Source organism: Rhea americana, unplaced genomic scaffold, assembly GCF_003343005.1.
Source record: "Rhea americana isolate MKP2758 unplaced genomic scaffold, rheAme1 scaffold_61, whole genome shotgun sequence".
Lineage (NCBI taxonomy): Eukaryota > Metazoa > Chordata > Aves > Rheiformes > Rheidae > Rhea > Rhea americana.
In genome coordinates, this window is record NW_028186768.1 from 247,052 (window position 1) to 263,086 (window position 16,035).

General features: G+C 49.4%; 1 protein-coding gene across 5 annotated transcripts in view; it reads right to left on the bottom strand.

The window, feature by feature from the left end:
* COL27A1 (collagen type XXVII alpha 1 chain) overlaps positions 1-16,035 on the bottom strand; it is a 165,740-nt gene that overhangs the window by 41,949 nt on the left and 107,756 nt on the right. For all 5 annotated transcript variants that reach the window (XM_085320114.1, XM_085320117.1, XM_085320115.1 and 2 more), the window contains 7 exons: positions 6,644-6,697; positions 5,678-5,722; positions 5,465-5,509; positions 5,188-5,241; positions 4,305-4,358; positions 2,222-2,275; positions 235-288 (listed from right to left, as the gene is read on the bottom strand). In XM_085320114.1, coding sequence (XP_085176240.1) covers positions 235-288; positions 2,222-2,275; positions 4,305-4,358; positions 5,188-5,241; positions 5,465-5,509; positions 5,678-5,722; positions 6,644-6,697 — 360 coding nt within the window. The remainder of the gene's footprint in view (positions 1-234; positions 289-2,221; positions 2,276-4,304; positions 4,359-5,187; positions 5,242-5,464; positions 5,510-5,677; positions 5,723-6,643; positions 6,698-16,035) is intronic.

A 16,035-nucleotide genomic window follows, 5' to 3' on the forward strand; every position in this document is an offset into this window, starting at 1 on the left:
CTGTGACAGTCACCAGCTCTGAAGTATCAGAGAGGCTCGTCTACGCTGGCGAGCGCAAACTTACAGGCTCTGTGAGGAAGGTATTTCCATCATGACAGAGAAGGAACAAGGGACAGAAGGGTTACGAGACTCCCAGAAGAAGGCTTCTCTGCCCAGGCTGTGGGCAAACAGGGAACAGAGTGCCTGGGGGAAATGATACAGCAGGGAGTCCAGCTGGAAGGGGACTGTACTCACTCTTTGACCAATGAGGCCTTGCTCTCCAGGGACTCCCAACTGTCCAGGATCACCCTAAAAAGAAAGAACCACAGACATGGAGACAAACTGTTTGCTGATGGCACTTCCCATTTCAGCCCCCCACTTTGATGTTCCCTTTCCTTTTCTCAAACACCTTCACTTCAGTCTGCAAAGGGGGGAGGTCCCAAGGGACAACTCGGCATCACCAGCCCCTCTGCTTACAGGGCAATCTCTGTGGCCAGCGTGCACCTCAGAGGCTCTATTGCAATGATATCCAACAGGACAGAGGATCAACGAGTGGTGGCTGATGCCTGCAGCTGCAAAACCAAAGGACGTTCCCTCAGCGTCGCCCTTTAGCAGGAAAGGCAGCAACGCCAGAGTGCAATGCAGCACTGCAACACTACACAACCAGGAGAGAGCAAGCAGCTCTTTGAGGCCCTGCATGGCTAGGACAGGCAGAGAAGAACCTGAATTTTTGGTGGCACAGCAACAAGTGAGCTGAAGGTGTCTGGAGCTGGCAGAAAAAAAATGCCCCTTGTGGAAATGCTGTAAGGTTCTGATTTACTGCTGGGGGTACAACAGGCAGTTACCCTCCATGTGTGCCTGTCCAAACTAGCTGCTTTGCAAGGAGCAGAGCACAAGAAATGCAGTGGTAGAGTTAGAAGGGGAAGGAAGTCTGACCTGCCCATACATCTTGCCCTGCAGCATATATACATGCAAGCAATTGCCCAGAGCAACCCCAGCATGTCCCAGCACCTCCCAGCCAGCAAGAGACTGTCGTTCTGTGACTTCCCAGCACGTTGTACCGACAGCGGGTAAAGGGGTGTTTGAAACTTTTGCACTGCCAGAAAATGCTTCCTGTCTTCCCTCTGCATTTCACAGCAGACTCCAGAGGCCCTGCAATGCCCCCCGGCGCTGGGTCAGCGCCGCGCTCGGCTGCGGGCAGCGGTCCTGCTCCGCGGGGCKCAGCAGCGGCCGCTGCGCCCATCGCGCCTGCCCCCACGGGAGCGGGAGGAGAGCTCTCGCTGGGGGCCCGCAGATGCCCGGWGCAAAGCCATCCCCGGGCAGAGCAGCGAAGGTGCTGAGGGGCAGCCAGGAGCAYGGGAGCTGAAACACTAGCGCAGTATCAGGACGCCAAAGACACAGTAGCTCCGTTGAAGTGTCAGAAGATTTGCCAAGGAAAACATGGCAAAGGACGGGGGTGGGGGTGGGGAGTGAAGAACAGCAAAGAGGAAATTGCATTTAATCTCCAAATACAGTTCATTCAAAGCTCTCCACACAGGAGTGATCCTTCATATGAAGTGGGGAGGGGGACAGAATAAACTAAAAACCCCTCTGCGCTGCTCAGCACGGGATCTTATTCAAACAAGGAGATTCTTTTCTTTTTCTTTTTTCTTTTTCTTTCTTTCTTTCTTTTTATTTTTTTTTTACAGGCCTTTCCATGTGGACAAGAAGGTGCTTTCATGGCTCTGGAGCAGGGCACTTTCTCCCCAATAACCACTGGTGGAGTTCAGTCCCCAGGTAGCCAAGGCTTGGAAACTGCGGCAGGACCTCATCTGAGGGTATTTTTAAACTTGGGAATGTCTCAAGACCCTTCTTATTTCAAACTAGAAGCTGTCAGATCTCTGGGTCTCAAGGACTCCCTTCACTGCTCAGATTTCACACCTGTGAAAGATTCAAGCTTCGTTTTCACAGGGTTTGCCAGCTCTAGAGGCAGGAGATGCCTGGAACAGTGCGTCTCCCCATACTGACGGCATCCCCCTCCGGTATGGACATGGGGTCCAGGAATTTGTAACCAAGAGCTTAAAGTTAACCTTTAAATTTTTTTTTTTTATTATTTATTTTAAATTTGATCTGTGTTGATTGCACTGTCTGCTTTGGCTGCTGGATGGTGAACCTGCAAGGCTACCCTCTCCTGGCAGGAACAGAAGTGGCTATTATTGCTCCTCGCTCTGGCAGAAAAATTACACTAAGGCTTTTTTCTTACCTTCATGCCAGGTTCACCTGCAAGGCCAGGTTGTCCCATTGAACCAGGCGGTCCCTGGTGGGGGGGAGGAGAAAAAAAAATCCAGATGGTGAAAAACCCCATTGTAACCAAGTAAAAAGTAAGATCAAAGACATAATTCCTTTAGCAGAGCCCTGGCTGCAATGTAATTACTTCGCTGGAGCTGGCTCAGGGGACGCAGCATCAAAGAGGTCAGGAACCCCTGGTGTCCTGTTCCCGTGATGGTTGTGCTCATCTCTCACGCCTCCCCTTTCCTCAAGCCTGCTGCAACCTCCTGGCTTCCTCTGCCAAGCCACCTCTCTCTAATTCCTCCCAGTCCCTTTGCTTTCTGAGGTTAGTAACCATGCTGGGGAGCAGTGTTGGCACTAGTTAGGAAAGATGGGAAGAAGTACCTGATTAGATTTGAAAGCCATTTATAAGGGTTCAGTGGGCTGGCTAATACAGTGGGTAACAAAACTGTCCAGCTGTGCTCTTACTCTCCAATGACTGTTTCCTATGACCAACCATTACCCATTACAGTGGGGCTAAGCTCAGCCTCTGTGCCACCCATCTTATCTTGGTTAGGAGTAAGAATTAACACGGCTGCAGGGTCTGCACATGTGGTGAACTGCCCCTCCTTTGCAGGAACAGCTGCCCTAGATGACACAGCTTTGCACTGAACCATTGCCCCAGGCATCAGTGAGAGGCAGAGGGCAACAGTGCTGCTAGTTCCAGTACAGCTAAAGGGAGACAGATTAACCTTGACATCCATCACCCATGTTCTCTGGCTGTATGAGCCAGCAAACATCCCAGCACCAAGACCTGGGATTAGAAACCCGCCCATCATCAGACCAAAGATGGGATAGCAAAGCTTGTGTTGACAGGATTTGAGTGGCTTACTTGCAACTCTGTGCAACTAAGAAGAACGAAGGTAAGAGCACATAGTCATGGGAGCACCCAGCTGCCCAAGGAATAAAGCCAGTTCCTAGCTTGCTGAAACGGATTCAGGCTGAGGAGGGAGCAGGGTGTGTGCTGGGTTTACCAACAACTGGTCAAGTCAGGCAATGAGAAAATTCATGCCCTAGTGAAAGCAGAAGATCTTGCTTTGGTTTCTCCAGTGGTGCCTGCGCAGAGAAAGGCTCCTGGAAGAGAGACTGATTTGAATAAAGCTCTGTACTTTCTTGTTTGGCAACATCCAAAGTGGCTCAGTAGCAGCTTTCCAGCTCCCCAGTGTGGTTTACCATGCTGAGAGCTTGCTGCATCCAGACTAGCAGCCATGAGAATGGAAACTTTCGTGACTCTCATACTTTGCAGCGGGCTGTATTAAAAGACACCTTCACTGCTGTTTTCATAACCAAGTGAAACATCTCAACTATATAACAGATCAGGACTTAGGGAAAGGAGCTGCACGAGAAGAACTGGTAGATTTGATCAGGTGTGTAAGAGGGTCAGATCAGCCTGAGACTGCAGAAGAGTTAGGGGGAGCCCGTGGAGGCATCTCCCGCAGTCCACTGGGGCACCGTCTGACAGCTGCTCCTGCCAGACGGTGCGTTTGTGCCATTGCTTCACAGCAACGACAATYTAAAAAGCCACAAGCCAGCAGCAAAGGCATTTTTCCGAGCCTCCTCCGCCGGCCACAGCAACCTGCGATGGACTGCCACAGCAGCCCGAGCTGGCTGACAAAACTGTATTCGAGCACGACAGGACCGGCGAGGAGTGGGAGAGAAAAGACCAGTTTGCAGTCTGAACTGTTGCTGTGTTTGTGCCCCGACTCTGCACGGTGGTATGGAAATGTGGWCCCTGGCACATTGAGGGCCTGTGACACGCTTGTTAAGAGCTTCAAAATGTTTCGTTATGCAGATGGRTCTGCCTATCTGCTAGTTGGGTTTCTGTGGTCTGCCTTTGATGAAAACAAGGCTCAAATTTCTGGTTTTYGCTGTTTGCTTTGGAAGTTGACCTGTGGGAAATCCTTCCCGTTCGTGTCCCTGGGGKGTGGGAGGATGGGCCTCTGCACACTTACTCATCCCTCCTGTCCTGCCACTCCTGGTGTGAGGGGAGAAGAAATAGGAGTGAAGATCAGACCTACCTTATGCCCGATTTCTCCCAAAGGCCCAGGTGGCCCCTGTGGTCCTTGCGGTCCCTGAAAAACAGAAACACAAGACTCTCTTCATACAACTGTTTTCATTTCTGAAAGGCTATCACTTTTGTGGCCTGTAAGATGAAACACTGCTTCCCTCCTGTCACAGCAGATCTATGCAGTGTGCAAGAGACAGTCAGTGAGGTACAGAGACCAAGAGGCACCTTAACAGGCAACCAACAGCTCAGAACGCCCTTGATCTTGCTAGCTCCAACCTGAAACAGTTGCAGTTGGTAACTTAAAAATGTCTAGTTTACCCTCTCTCTTCATAGTCCAGGTCAGTCCCCATGGATGCAGAGAGCAGATGACCATTTCCTCCTGCTCAGATGGTCTTGTTGGCCTTCCCTCAGGTCTATGTCTTCATCTCCCAGAGCTTTTCTCAAACCTGCCGGCTCATTTCTGACTCCATCAGCCTCTGTCCTGGTCCCCTTTCAGCTCTACCTGCCAGCCAAGCCCAACTCCTCGTGTTACACTAACCCTTTCCCAGACTCAACCCTTCCCTTCTTTCCTTCCTTCCCTTCTTTCCTTCCTTCCCTTCAGCAATCCAGCCCCAGCTGCATCCTACACTCTCCCTGGTTGATCTATGGCCTCTTTTTGCTTTCCAGGGGTCTGATCTTCTCTTTCCTTATGTCTCCCAGGACTCTAGCCAAATCTTTCACATCTCTGACCATGCTGGAGTTGGCAGGGACAGAGAAGCTTGGAGTGGGAAAAGATAGAGGGGGAGAGCCAGACGGAGGAAAAAAAGTAAAAAAAAAGTGTCTGTGTGCGGGGGTGTGTGTGTGAGGGTGGGTGGGAGGAGGGACAGATGAAGAGAGGATGATAAGACACTTGCCGGGTCGCCTGGAGCCCCTTTCGCTCCTGGGGGTCCGGAAGGTCCTTGGATACCCTGGAAAAAATTAAACACACCAAGGTCAGCTCCAGCCCTGTAACAGTCTCATTCCTCTCAGCATATAACATGCATTGCAAATGCAGTAAGAGGAGCAGAGGGGTGGCCCCATAGCCTGAACCGTGAGATATTGCCCAAGTCTTTCCTGCTGGACCAGGACCCAAAACTTAAGGACCAGTGTGAAAYCAAAGTTAAAAAAGGAAGCAGAAGTGATAAAACTTACTGGGAAGCCACGTGCTCCTGTCTCCCCAGTCTCTCCTATCTTCCCCTGTGAACACACAGTTACGGTGATGAGCAGCTGGGAATGTGCTGAGGCACGTGTATCACTGGCCAGGAGAAGCTGCAAYTCCCTGGCCATCATGTGCATGTGGATACCCACAGCGGGGTTTGACACCAAGCCAGCTTTGGCAGGTACCAGCTCTCACAGGGGACATACCTGCAGCCCATCCGGCCCCAGTCTGCCGGGCTCCCCTGGACGTCCCTGCAACGGAAAAAGAGACATGTTGGCAGAAGCATGACCTGTACTGACGATGCTCTTCTGTCCCAGCCTACCTGCTCTTGCATTTGAGGAGGACTTGCATCAGATGTCCCCTCCAATTCCCTGCAGCTCTGAAAGGGCCAAATGCCCAGCACCCTGCCCTGAGGAACACCCCAATCAATGGGGAGTTTTGGGGATGAGCYGCATGACCTAATGTTTCTTTTGGCAAACACTGCTTTGGAGGAAGCTGCAAATCTCCAGAGACTCAGCACAACCTTGCCTGGCAGGGCACAAAGTAAGGCAGATTTCCCATCTAAATTGCATTCACAATTGTGTGCAGGGAAGACACATGGAGCCTGGTGACATTCAGTGGTAGGACAAGGGTCCAGTTCTCCCAGCTAGCTGTCCCAGAGCCTGCCAAGGAGCAGGGCTCTGTTCAGGCAGCTATCTGCCAGGCTCTCTTTGTACCAGGCAACTCCTGCCATGTGCTTTTYCCCATCCTAATCTAACTGACATGAAGTACATCAGCACAGAGGTGCATTCGGTAGGGTTATGCTTTACCGGTTGTGTTAAATTGGTAWGATTTCTGTGCAAGACTCCGAGCTAACAGTTCAGAGCACTCTCTGCCAGCTAAGCTATTCCCCTTCCTGTGGAGGACTCCATTACTTTAGCAGCAGCTCACTGACTGCTGTGGAGGGGGAGTTCTGTGTTCGGGGGTCTAGATCACAGCAGCAAARGCTCTGATGTCCGTGTGGACAGGTTTTGCTCCTGCTGCACGATGGACTTGTTGCTGGTGCCTGTTCCTCGTGGAGCTATTGAGCATCCCCTGTTCCTGAAGGAGGACATGACTGTGATCCCGTCCAGGGTGTTTTACAACATGGCTAAGAGCAGTCTCAGCCAACCTGGCCATCTGCTAGCACTCACCTTGACACCTCGTGACCCTGGCTCGCCTACTGGCCCATCAGGCCCTCTGGCACCCTACRAAAAGGCAAAAGAGAAGCAAAAATAAGAAAGGAAAAGGGAGGAGAGCGAAGAATCCCCTGCTAGTGCCAGCAGCAGATGTGTCTCTCGTACAGCAAAGCCTGGGTTAGGTTGCAGGGAGGCATCCCAGCTTCTCTGTTGCAGCCTGATCCCTTCCATCTCCCCAGAGGGCATTAGATTTCTGCCTGGCTCCCAAACCTCCTGTCCTGGTGACCCATCATGCCCCCCTTGCCCAGTGAAGAGTGTGGTTTGCACAAGGAGATTGGTTATGGCTCCAGCCTCAACCACCTTGGCTGGCCTTGCGCTCCTGCCCCCCAGGACACCAGGGCTTTACAAGCAGCGGAGGGTGGCTGAGGCTCCAAGAGGTTGAAGTTTGGGTGCCTCTGCTCTTCTCCTGGGCTAAGCCTTCTCCCTGTAGGATTTGTGCACAAAGTATATGGTTCACCTGGAAGCACAGCAGTCACCCTACCTCTTTGGCCACCAAAAAGTCCTGTGAGAGTAGWCCTGGTAAAGCCTGGCTGGGCTGTGCACAGCAACTCGGAGCCGTGCTCAAARGAGCACTACTTTGTTTTGTTCCATTTCGTTTCTTAACACTTACCAGCATGCAGCACCAAAGTACCTTTTTATTTCTGCTAAACCAAACACCATTCCCAAAACCAAAGCCAGAGGAGAAAAGTAGGCCAGGAACAGTCGTGTTTTCAGACCTTAAATGTCGACAGTTTTGCTACGCATGAACTCACAGTTCTAGCCCTACTGGTATCCAACTTCCTCCCTAGAAACCCAGCTTTTCCAGCTACCCCTACCCTTAACCCTTGGCATACCACATTGCCTCACGGTCACGATCAAGGCGATAAAGCCACAATCCCCCACCATACAGCACGTTAACAACCGTCCGGGGCCCCAAGCTGCTCCCAGAGAACTGCACAGATTTCCTGGCAGGCCTTTCCTAGCAGTTACCTGCTATTTAAGCAGCTGGCTGCTGTTATGAATCAGACCAGGTGCTCATGCATATGCATGCTGGGGAGGAGTGTGACTGGCTGGGCCACTTTGGCAAGTACAGTCATGTACCAGGCATCCGCACCTGGGTGCGTGCGTGCGTCTGACACACACGAGAGCCTCACGAGGTGGACGGGGCCAGGGCAGCACACTCCTGCTAGCTGAGTTGCCAGCAGCCCAGGCAGCAAGTGACTCCGGCCCTGAACAGCTAAAATCGAGCAGCTCATGGCACAGCTCGGGGATCCTCAAGGAAGGGGTGAGCTTGTTCTTCCAGTGGGTGACAGGCGAGGAGAGCCCYGGTCCTGAAGAATGGCTAACTATGCACTTAGCTTTCATACTAATCTCAGAGGAGCTGAACACAGACCCCTCTGCACTGTCTGAGTCCCAGAAAATGGTYTGTGATGCTGGCAGATACCAAAGAGAACCACAGTCAGGAGAAGTGAAACAGGCGAAAAGGAGCATATTAAGAGGCTGTATTAACGCACGGCATGCTCGTAATCAGGCCACGATCTCAGYTGAGACTCTAAGGCGCTACTGCAATATAAATAATAAATAATAACAGAGCACGGTGCTAGAGTGCAATGGTAAGAGGAATTCAGAGAGCAGGCCAATGTGGAAATAGAGAAAACAGGAGCCAATGTGCTTAATCGGGATGCACACTGAGTGCCAAAAGTAATAACAGGGTTAGGGAGCCAGTGCGTTAGAAAAGCAACTCCACTAGGACAGGCAAAGAGGGAGACTCACAAAGAAAGGCAGTGTAATAGCAGAAGATGCATAGGATACACAGCCAAATTATTGCAGTAGACAAACACTGTCAATATAAAATAATGCAAAACCTTCTACTGCGCTTGGCAAAACCCTGTGCTGCTGAGCGTACCAGAGATGAAATAACCAAAAGCCTGTATTGCATGCCAATAAGACACAGTGCTGAAGAATGCTCAGCCTGGTCTCCAGGACAGATGGACAGAGAGGGACTGTGCACCAGACAGGAACGGCACAACCAAACGGGGTGTTACACGGATCKATGCTTTGCTACACTAACATAAAGGCTGCTCTCACCAGCTTGAAATCCTAAATGCCCTGGCTCATGCCAGCCACCAAACCAGAGAGCAGTAAAGACCAGTAAAGTTTTGTTAAACAACACCCCTATAAACCTCAAAGAACAGTGATGTAAGACAGTAGGTCATTTAAAAACAGGGCTGCTGACGGCTTCAGCCCAGACAGCTCTGTAAATGAGAGTAGTGGGAGAACAGTGCTTGGAGGAGTTTCAGGAGCTGCCTGTGGCATCTCAGAGACCCAGCAACTGAGCAAAAGCACTACAGAGACCTGCCTGAGCTGGACACTGGGCTGCCCAAAGCGAAGGGGAGTGCCAACACGTATGTGGCGCCAGCACAGCAGCAAGGCATGTTGCCACCAAAAGCCATAGCTGGAAGTGGGCTCAGCTAGCCCTCTGCTCAGAGGTAGGATCAGAGCTACCTACATCTTTGCTGACAGACACGCAGCTAACCTGCTCTGAAAATAAACAGCAAAGGACAGATCACCTCCTCCCAGCAACTTGTGGCATTTTGTTTTACCTGAAAGCTTCTCGTAACACCTCACCGAAAATCTCCCTGGATGTGACTGAATCCTGCAAGTTGCCCTCCCTGCTATGGCCAAGGAAAACAAATTGTTCCCTTCCTCAGCTGTTCAGATAATTTGTGCAATTATGTCTTTACTGTCCAAGATGATGGAGTGACCTGCTTGTCACAAAGAAGTGCAGAAGGGAAGGATTCAATAGCCTGGCCACAGTGTTGCAGGAGGAGAGATCAGGGACCAGAAGGAAGCAGGATATGAAAATGACTATGATGGCTCAAGGTCTCCATCCCACAATGAATGCTGCTGGTGAAGCTAAGGGGGGCGTGCGCGTGCAACCCAACAGTGCTGGGAGGGGTCTTCTCCTAGCACACGCACAGAAAGGCATGCAGCAGGCTTCCCATAGCAGAAGTTACTGTGTGGAAGCAAACCCTGAAAGAAAAGTGGGTCAGTCCAAAGAATGACTCCAGCTGGACAGTCCCTGGATTCTCTTCCTGGCCTAGGGTGGGCATCACAACCATTTCACAGCAGCAACTACAATATATGATGACAGGGCATGCTGAACGGAGCCTCATAATGTGAAGAACCACAACTCTCCTTCAACACGAGGGCTCGTTAGAGAGACACATAAGAGCCTGTGGGTGGAAAGGAAAGGCACAGCTCCTCCGGACCAGTTGTGTATCTTATCTGCTCTGTCCAATTCCTTTGTCAGCCCTGGCAACGGTGCCAGGTCTCTCTGGACTGGGTGGAGACAGCAAAGGTGGCAAAGGCCACAGCTCCCCATGGCCCGGCCTGTCAGGGCTGGCTGGGAAGTTTTGGAGTATCCTCTTTTCTTCCAGCAGAGCCCCGTCATCAGCATTGCAGGATCTGCCAGGGCAACCCCACTTCACAGCGGTCACCTGGCTAATCCCATCACAGCACATCTCATCAGCAGCTGACCTAAAGAAGGAGAAAGTGACCCTGCGTTCACCAATGCATGTTGTAAGCTTCATCTTCCCCAGCCGCCTGGGCCAAAACCCAGAATAAAGCCTTTCCCTAATTCACCCTGACAGGAAAGGCTACACTTAGCCAATTAGTTAAATCTTTTAAACTCTCTTTTCCTGACAAAGCCAGTTAGAGACGAGCAAGTGAGGTCCTGGCGGTGCTCCAGGTAGCATCCCATGCCAGCCGCCGCGATGCGTAGCCCAAGGCGTCCCTCCTGCGGACCCAGGCTCTCGGCCTTGCCGGCCCGGCTGAGTGCACCTCCCTTGACTCCCCTTGGCTCCTTTGGGCTTCCAAATTGACAGCCAGGCTGGGCATGCCTGCACGGAGCAGGGGCAAGGGACCAGGTCGAGTGCGCAGAGTCCTCTCAGGGACTGCTCCCCCTACGGACCCCCACAGCAGAGACCCCTCTGAAGAGGGGAGTAAGGAGGTTGCAGCAAAAAAAATGCTTTTATCACTGCTGTCAGCATCTCTAGGGGGCCCTGAAACAGAGAAGGAAGCTTTTTTTTTTTTTTTTTTTAGTTTATGTTAGTATTTATAAGGCTGTTATGCAGCTCAGGAGAGGTCATGCTGGGCCAAGGCTGTACAAACAGTGCAAGCTCTGAGAAGCTTTACAATGTAAACAGGAATAAAGGAGAGTTAAATCAAAAACTGGCCTCCCCTGTGCACATGGGCAGCTGAGGAACAGGGAATTGCAGGTTTGTGGCTGATGGAGCATTTGAGAACCTGCTTAACTACTTCACCCAAGTTGGACGTGAACATGCAGCTCAAAGGCGTTGTTATGTCCATCTCRGCGTAACCTGCCCAGGTCACACACAGAGAGATCCTCAAGGCTGTGCAAAGCCCGGCACCAGCACTCCTGCACTTTTTARATTCTACTTTCAGCACCTTATGTGGGCACATTTCTCTCTGTAATCCCTGCATGGGTCCTCACTAAGCTACACAGTAGAAGGCCAGTGTAAGTCCTTGCAAGTCTCACCTGCAGTCACATTCTGCCCCTATAATCGTTAGTCTCTTTTAAATGTAGGCTCCAGGAACAGCAGCAAAACAGGTCACAGTGCAGCAATACTGGCAAGTACACAGACCTAGACAACATTACCCTTAGAGACCTCCACTACTGCACAGCACTATCAGCCATGCTAGACTAAACAAAGTTACGATATTGGCTAGATGGGAACACTGTCATCTCACAAACTGGAGAATTCAGCTCCAGGCTACGCAGCTCAGGTTTACTGCTGGTCCCTGTAAGTCAGGAGAGACATTCCCTAATGCTAATGTAGATAACGTTCCTGTAGAACAGAGCTAAATATTCCATGAGGTGTTTCCACAGAGCAGTGCTGCATTTTCCCTTGTTGAAATGGATACAGGATACAGAGCTCAAAGGGAGGGAGTAACAACCCCTGACAACCCCAGGAGCACAAACACACAGTCAGTAGCTCCTTTCTAGAAACCCAAAGCTTCCTCCTTTCCCCTTGATCCAAACACTGATATTTCACTTTCACAGTCTGGCCAAATAGAAAGCAACCATCGGCCGAAGTTGGAAGATCTCACCAGCTGTAGGCACAACACGTGAATGGGAAGAGAACAGACCGTAAATGTCACCTCTGCCGCTGGCCGTGTCCTTACCCTTTTGGCAAYAACACATAATGTGGTCAAGTGGATTCAGACACTCAATCCGAGATTTCAGTATCTGAATTTAAAGTCCTAATACGGGTTTATTGTCTGGAAATGTCTAATAAGGAATGGGGACATCTTATAGAGACTGCATAGAGATGACCCAAAGTATCCARTGCATGCGGCATGGGAAATCAAAGTCATTTCCTTTGCTTAGAGATTCTCTCTTCCAATACACTCACCTACCTCAAAGATCTTAGAGAGCTGTAGCTAACTTTTCCTCAAATGCTTCTAATGCTTTTTCAGTCAACCAAAAAGATCCCCGGGAGCAAAACAATATACCTCCATTTTTTYCTCCATGAACAGCTTCTCAATCATCCTGGCATAAGCATCTAATTTCAGGTATGCTTACATAACATCACTTCACAAATTCCTCAAGTTAACAAATCCTTGCAGTCAGTGAGGCTGCAGAGCACCACATCTCGTATCAGACTGGCAGCAGTTCCACACCCAGACAGGAAGGCAGATGGCTGGGAGTGAAGATGTGCACTTTATCTAGTCTTGTAGGCTTTGYCCGGGCAACAGTTAATGCAAGAGCTTGATGACTGAGTGGCAGAGCAGAAACAAAAATATGCTCAGAGCTTTGAAAAGCTCTTTTGAGTCCCCTGAGTCAGTTCACAGCATTCCTTCCAGYGAGAGGATAAAATCCCATGAATATTGACAGCAGCTTGGTCAGAAGGACAGGGCAGGACTGTCATACACATTTCAAGTGGAGCTTTGCAAGGTGCCTCGTACAGTCATGGCTCCAGGGGATATTTAGCCTTCTGTGGGGATTCTCAGTCAGAATCTGGGCTGAGCTCGTGTCAAGGATGCGGATGTCAGACTTGTTCCTGCTGCGAGAAGCTGATTAATAGAAATGAGCGTTCGAATATACTGTGAACACTCTGCTTTGATGATTCATTTGCAAAGTAGGATTTGTTTTCCCTGGCACTGTCCTGGAGTGTCTGGGAGGTAGCACTGATGGTGCAAGGAGGAGTTTTCAGTAGGTCACAGACTTGGAGGCTGTCACTGGGAAGACTATTTTGAGGAAAGTGGACTCAGGGAAGCTGTGAAGCAGCAGTAAGTTTGGACAAGAGCCAGCCTTTGCAAAGAAASGCACCCTCATAAAAGATGCCAAACATCTGGAGGCTCATCACTCCTGTGTCTCCCACCGGCTTTACCTGGGTGCAAGTGTCCTTGGCAATACTGTCCATCAATCACAGTGCCTTCAGTGATGTGCTGCACTTCGCCAGCTTAAGCCAGAGAGCTCCAGAGAACATAAATGGAGACATGTTTCCAACCAGAAGCAACCCAAAGCTCTCCCCACGGCCATCTGCCAGCTGTCCTGCTGCCCTCAGAGACAGGGATCTCCTGGCCTTCTCTCCAAGGAAGAATCTTTCAAACATTTTGGTGGCAAATCAGCTTGCAGGCTTTTTGCATGGGTACAGTGTGTACAGGGAAAGGGAGAAACGGCACCGGGAAAGGCACTGGCAGCATCACCTGTCTCCAAATTTAAACCTGGATTCAGTTAAACAATTAGGTTTAAWCACATGCATAACTCTCATTAGCTGAACATTAAGCCCATGACTACCTGCTATGCTGAGCAGGGCTGAAGAGAAACAAGCCTGGATTCACATATGCAAGTTTTCTGTCCTTAGGCAAGAGTACAGGGGAAAACTGCACTGGTGCACAAAGATTGTTCACTATCAGTTTGATGGGCTAAGCAAAGACAGGGGAAGGAACAACAGCCTTGTCATGACTGAAATTTTTAAAGCATTTGCTTCTTATAAATTTATACTTATATCYTGACAGCACAAAAGCTATCACATCTTAAATACAGACCCCCAAAAGAACTCATTGTTTTTTTACAATCAAAACCATATTTGCTATTTATGTTTTCTTTCAAAAGTGAAATTACTTTAATGAAGTATCCACAAACATAGCTCATGGAATCCACAAACATCTGGTGGAGCCTGCATTAATGTTTCCACTCTGAATTGAATTACATCCCTTTTGTAAACTGGGATAGACAGAATGTTGCAAAGGGTAATGTCTGAAATTACAGTTAGGGGATCATTTTCTCATCCTGAGAAAACCAAGAGGATGAACAGTAGACAGACTAAGCAAACACAGAATCCTACATGTGTAGAAAATCTTCTGAGAGTGTGGAGAGAAGGAGAAAGAAAATGCAAGAGAAATAGAAGCAAGAACTCCTCCAGGCATGAGTTGTTACAGTATCAGCCTTCCTACACCAGATTAAGTCTCCAGAATTATAGAGCAAGGATATACAGACAGGCTTGGTGCCAGGGGACGCAGCTGGCATCCCATGTTGGCAGCTGGGAGAAGGTAATGCTGGGACTTCGGCTCTGTCACTGCATACATTAAAGACACTAGCAGAATTATCTGATATTCTCCAAGGACTCACCTCTCCCAGAGCCCACATAGCCAGCAGCCCACGATTCATTCAGAAGGCATTTCACATTCAGCTCTGTGCTGTAGTTTTACCTTGAGATATTTTCCCAGTTCATTCAAAGCCTCCTATGAAAAAGCATCTCCAGTTTCTCATCTGTCATGCTCATGGATAGCCCAAACTGCTCAATTAATTGCTGCTGTGTAACCCAGAGAAACCTTAACTCTCCAAGGGACCTTCAGAGAGCAGAGCTGGGGAGTGACAGCCATGGGCTTTCCCATCAAGGTGAATAACAGCAAGGAAACTCTTCCCAGCCACGAGTTAAAAGCTGAATCTTGATAAGCATCTGCCAGGCTTGGATGTTTTTGGTGTCCTTCTAGCTGTGCCTTGAAAGCCTAAAACAGTTCCAGGGTACATAACTCTGCGGTTATAAAGCTTTCTAGTTGGTTATTCCATTTCCTTTCGCCTGGTCCCAGCTATTTGAAGAGAGTATTAGCTTTACTATAGGAAAACATATGCAATCCTTGGCTGTCCTGAATTCCCCAAGCAGGAGTTGTGGTAGAAATRTAGAATGGGGGTAGGTAAAATGTATGGTTAACTCCAGCCCACATCTTTGAAAAATGAAACATGGAAATAAATCTGAGAAGATCCTTGGAGGAAGAAATGCAAAATACATTGTCGTTGAGGCTTTCAGCTGAACCCATGTGCACTCACTAATACTGCTTTGTAAACCAGCTGTGCAAGGGGAAACAACCCAAAGCAGAGATGCTCTTGCAGTAAATATCCTGTTGAAGAAGGAGGAAGATTGAGAAGCTCAGTGCGATACAGGTTGGATATCACAGCCAGGAAAGCAAGCAACTTTAGCAGGTCTAGTAGTAATTCTAACATCAGCTGTCACTCAAGCAGAGCAGGAAAAACTGCACATTAGCTCACACAGAGTGCCTGCGAAATATGTACTTGTAGTGCTGCAAGAGATGCTAGCTAGTATCATGAGTCAGTGCAGGCGAGGGGCCTGTTGTCTCAAGGCAGAACAAGGATTCACACACACCTCAGCAGTGTAGTACTCTTTAAATCTASAGATAAAATCACAGCCTTGTATTACTGGTTGGACAAACGCATGGGAGGACATGGAWCATGCTGTAATTTGCTCCATCTGATACACAAAAACACACCTTTCCCACAAGCCTGCAGAACTTTGCCAAAAGGTAYGCATCCAACGAGATGGAAATGGGAGACATAGGAAGGATAGGCTGTCCAGCGCCTTGTCAGCTCTATTTTTGACTGCTTCATCTCTTAATTCTGTTTCCTGCTTTAACTGCCTCCAGTCAAATCACAACACTTCAACATYTCATCTGCTCTCTGTCCTCTTACAACAAAGGCACCTTTTCTAGTCTTCTACCTGCACCCCTTTCCCCAGCTCAGATCCATCCTCATCAGACTAAATCTTCACCATACTCACCTGAAATGTCTATAATGCCTGTGTGACACCGGAGCTGGTTGGGAAACACAAGCTGGATATCTTCCCTAGAAATGCTACGCTTGGACACCCCTCTCTGTCCATGCACGACTTGCATTCATGTTCCTCCTAAGACTTGCTTCAAACAGTGCAGAAGGTCTATGCAGCAAAAATCTGGCTGCGTAGATGGTTTCCCCACTACTGCTCATCTTCACACTCTGGAACTACTCCACCAGACTGCTCGTCAGTCRTCAGAAAGAAGAGAGG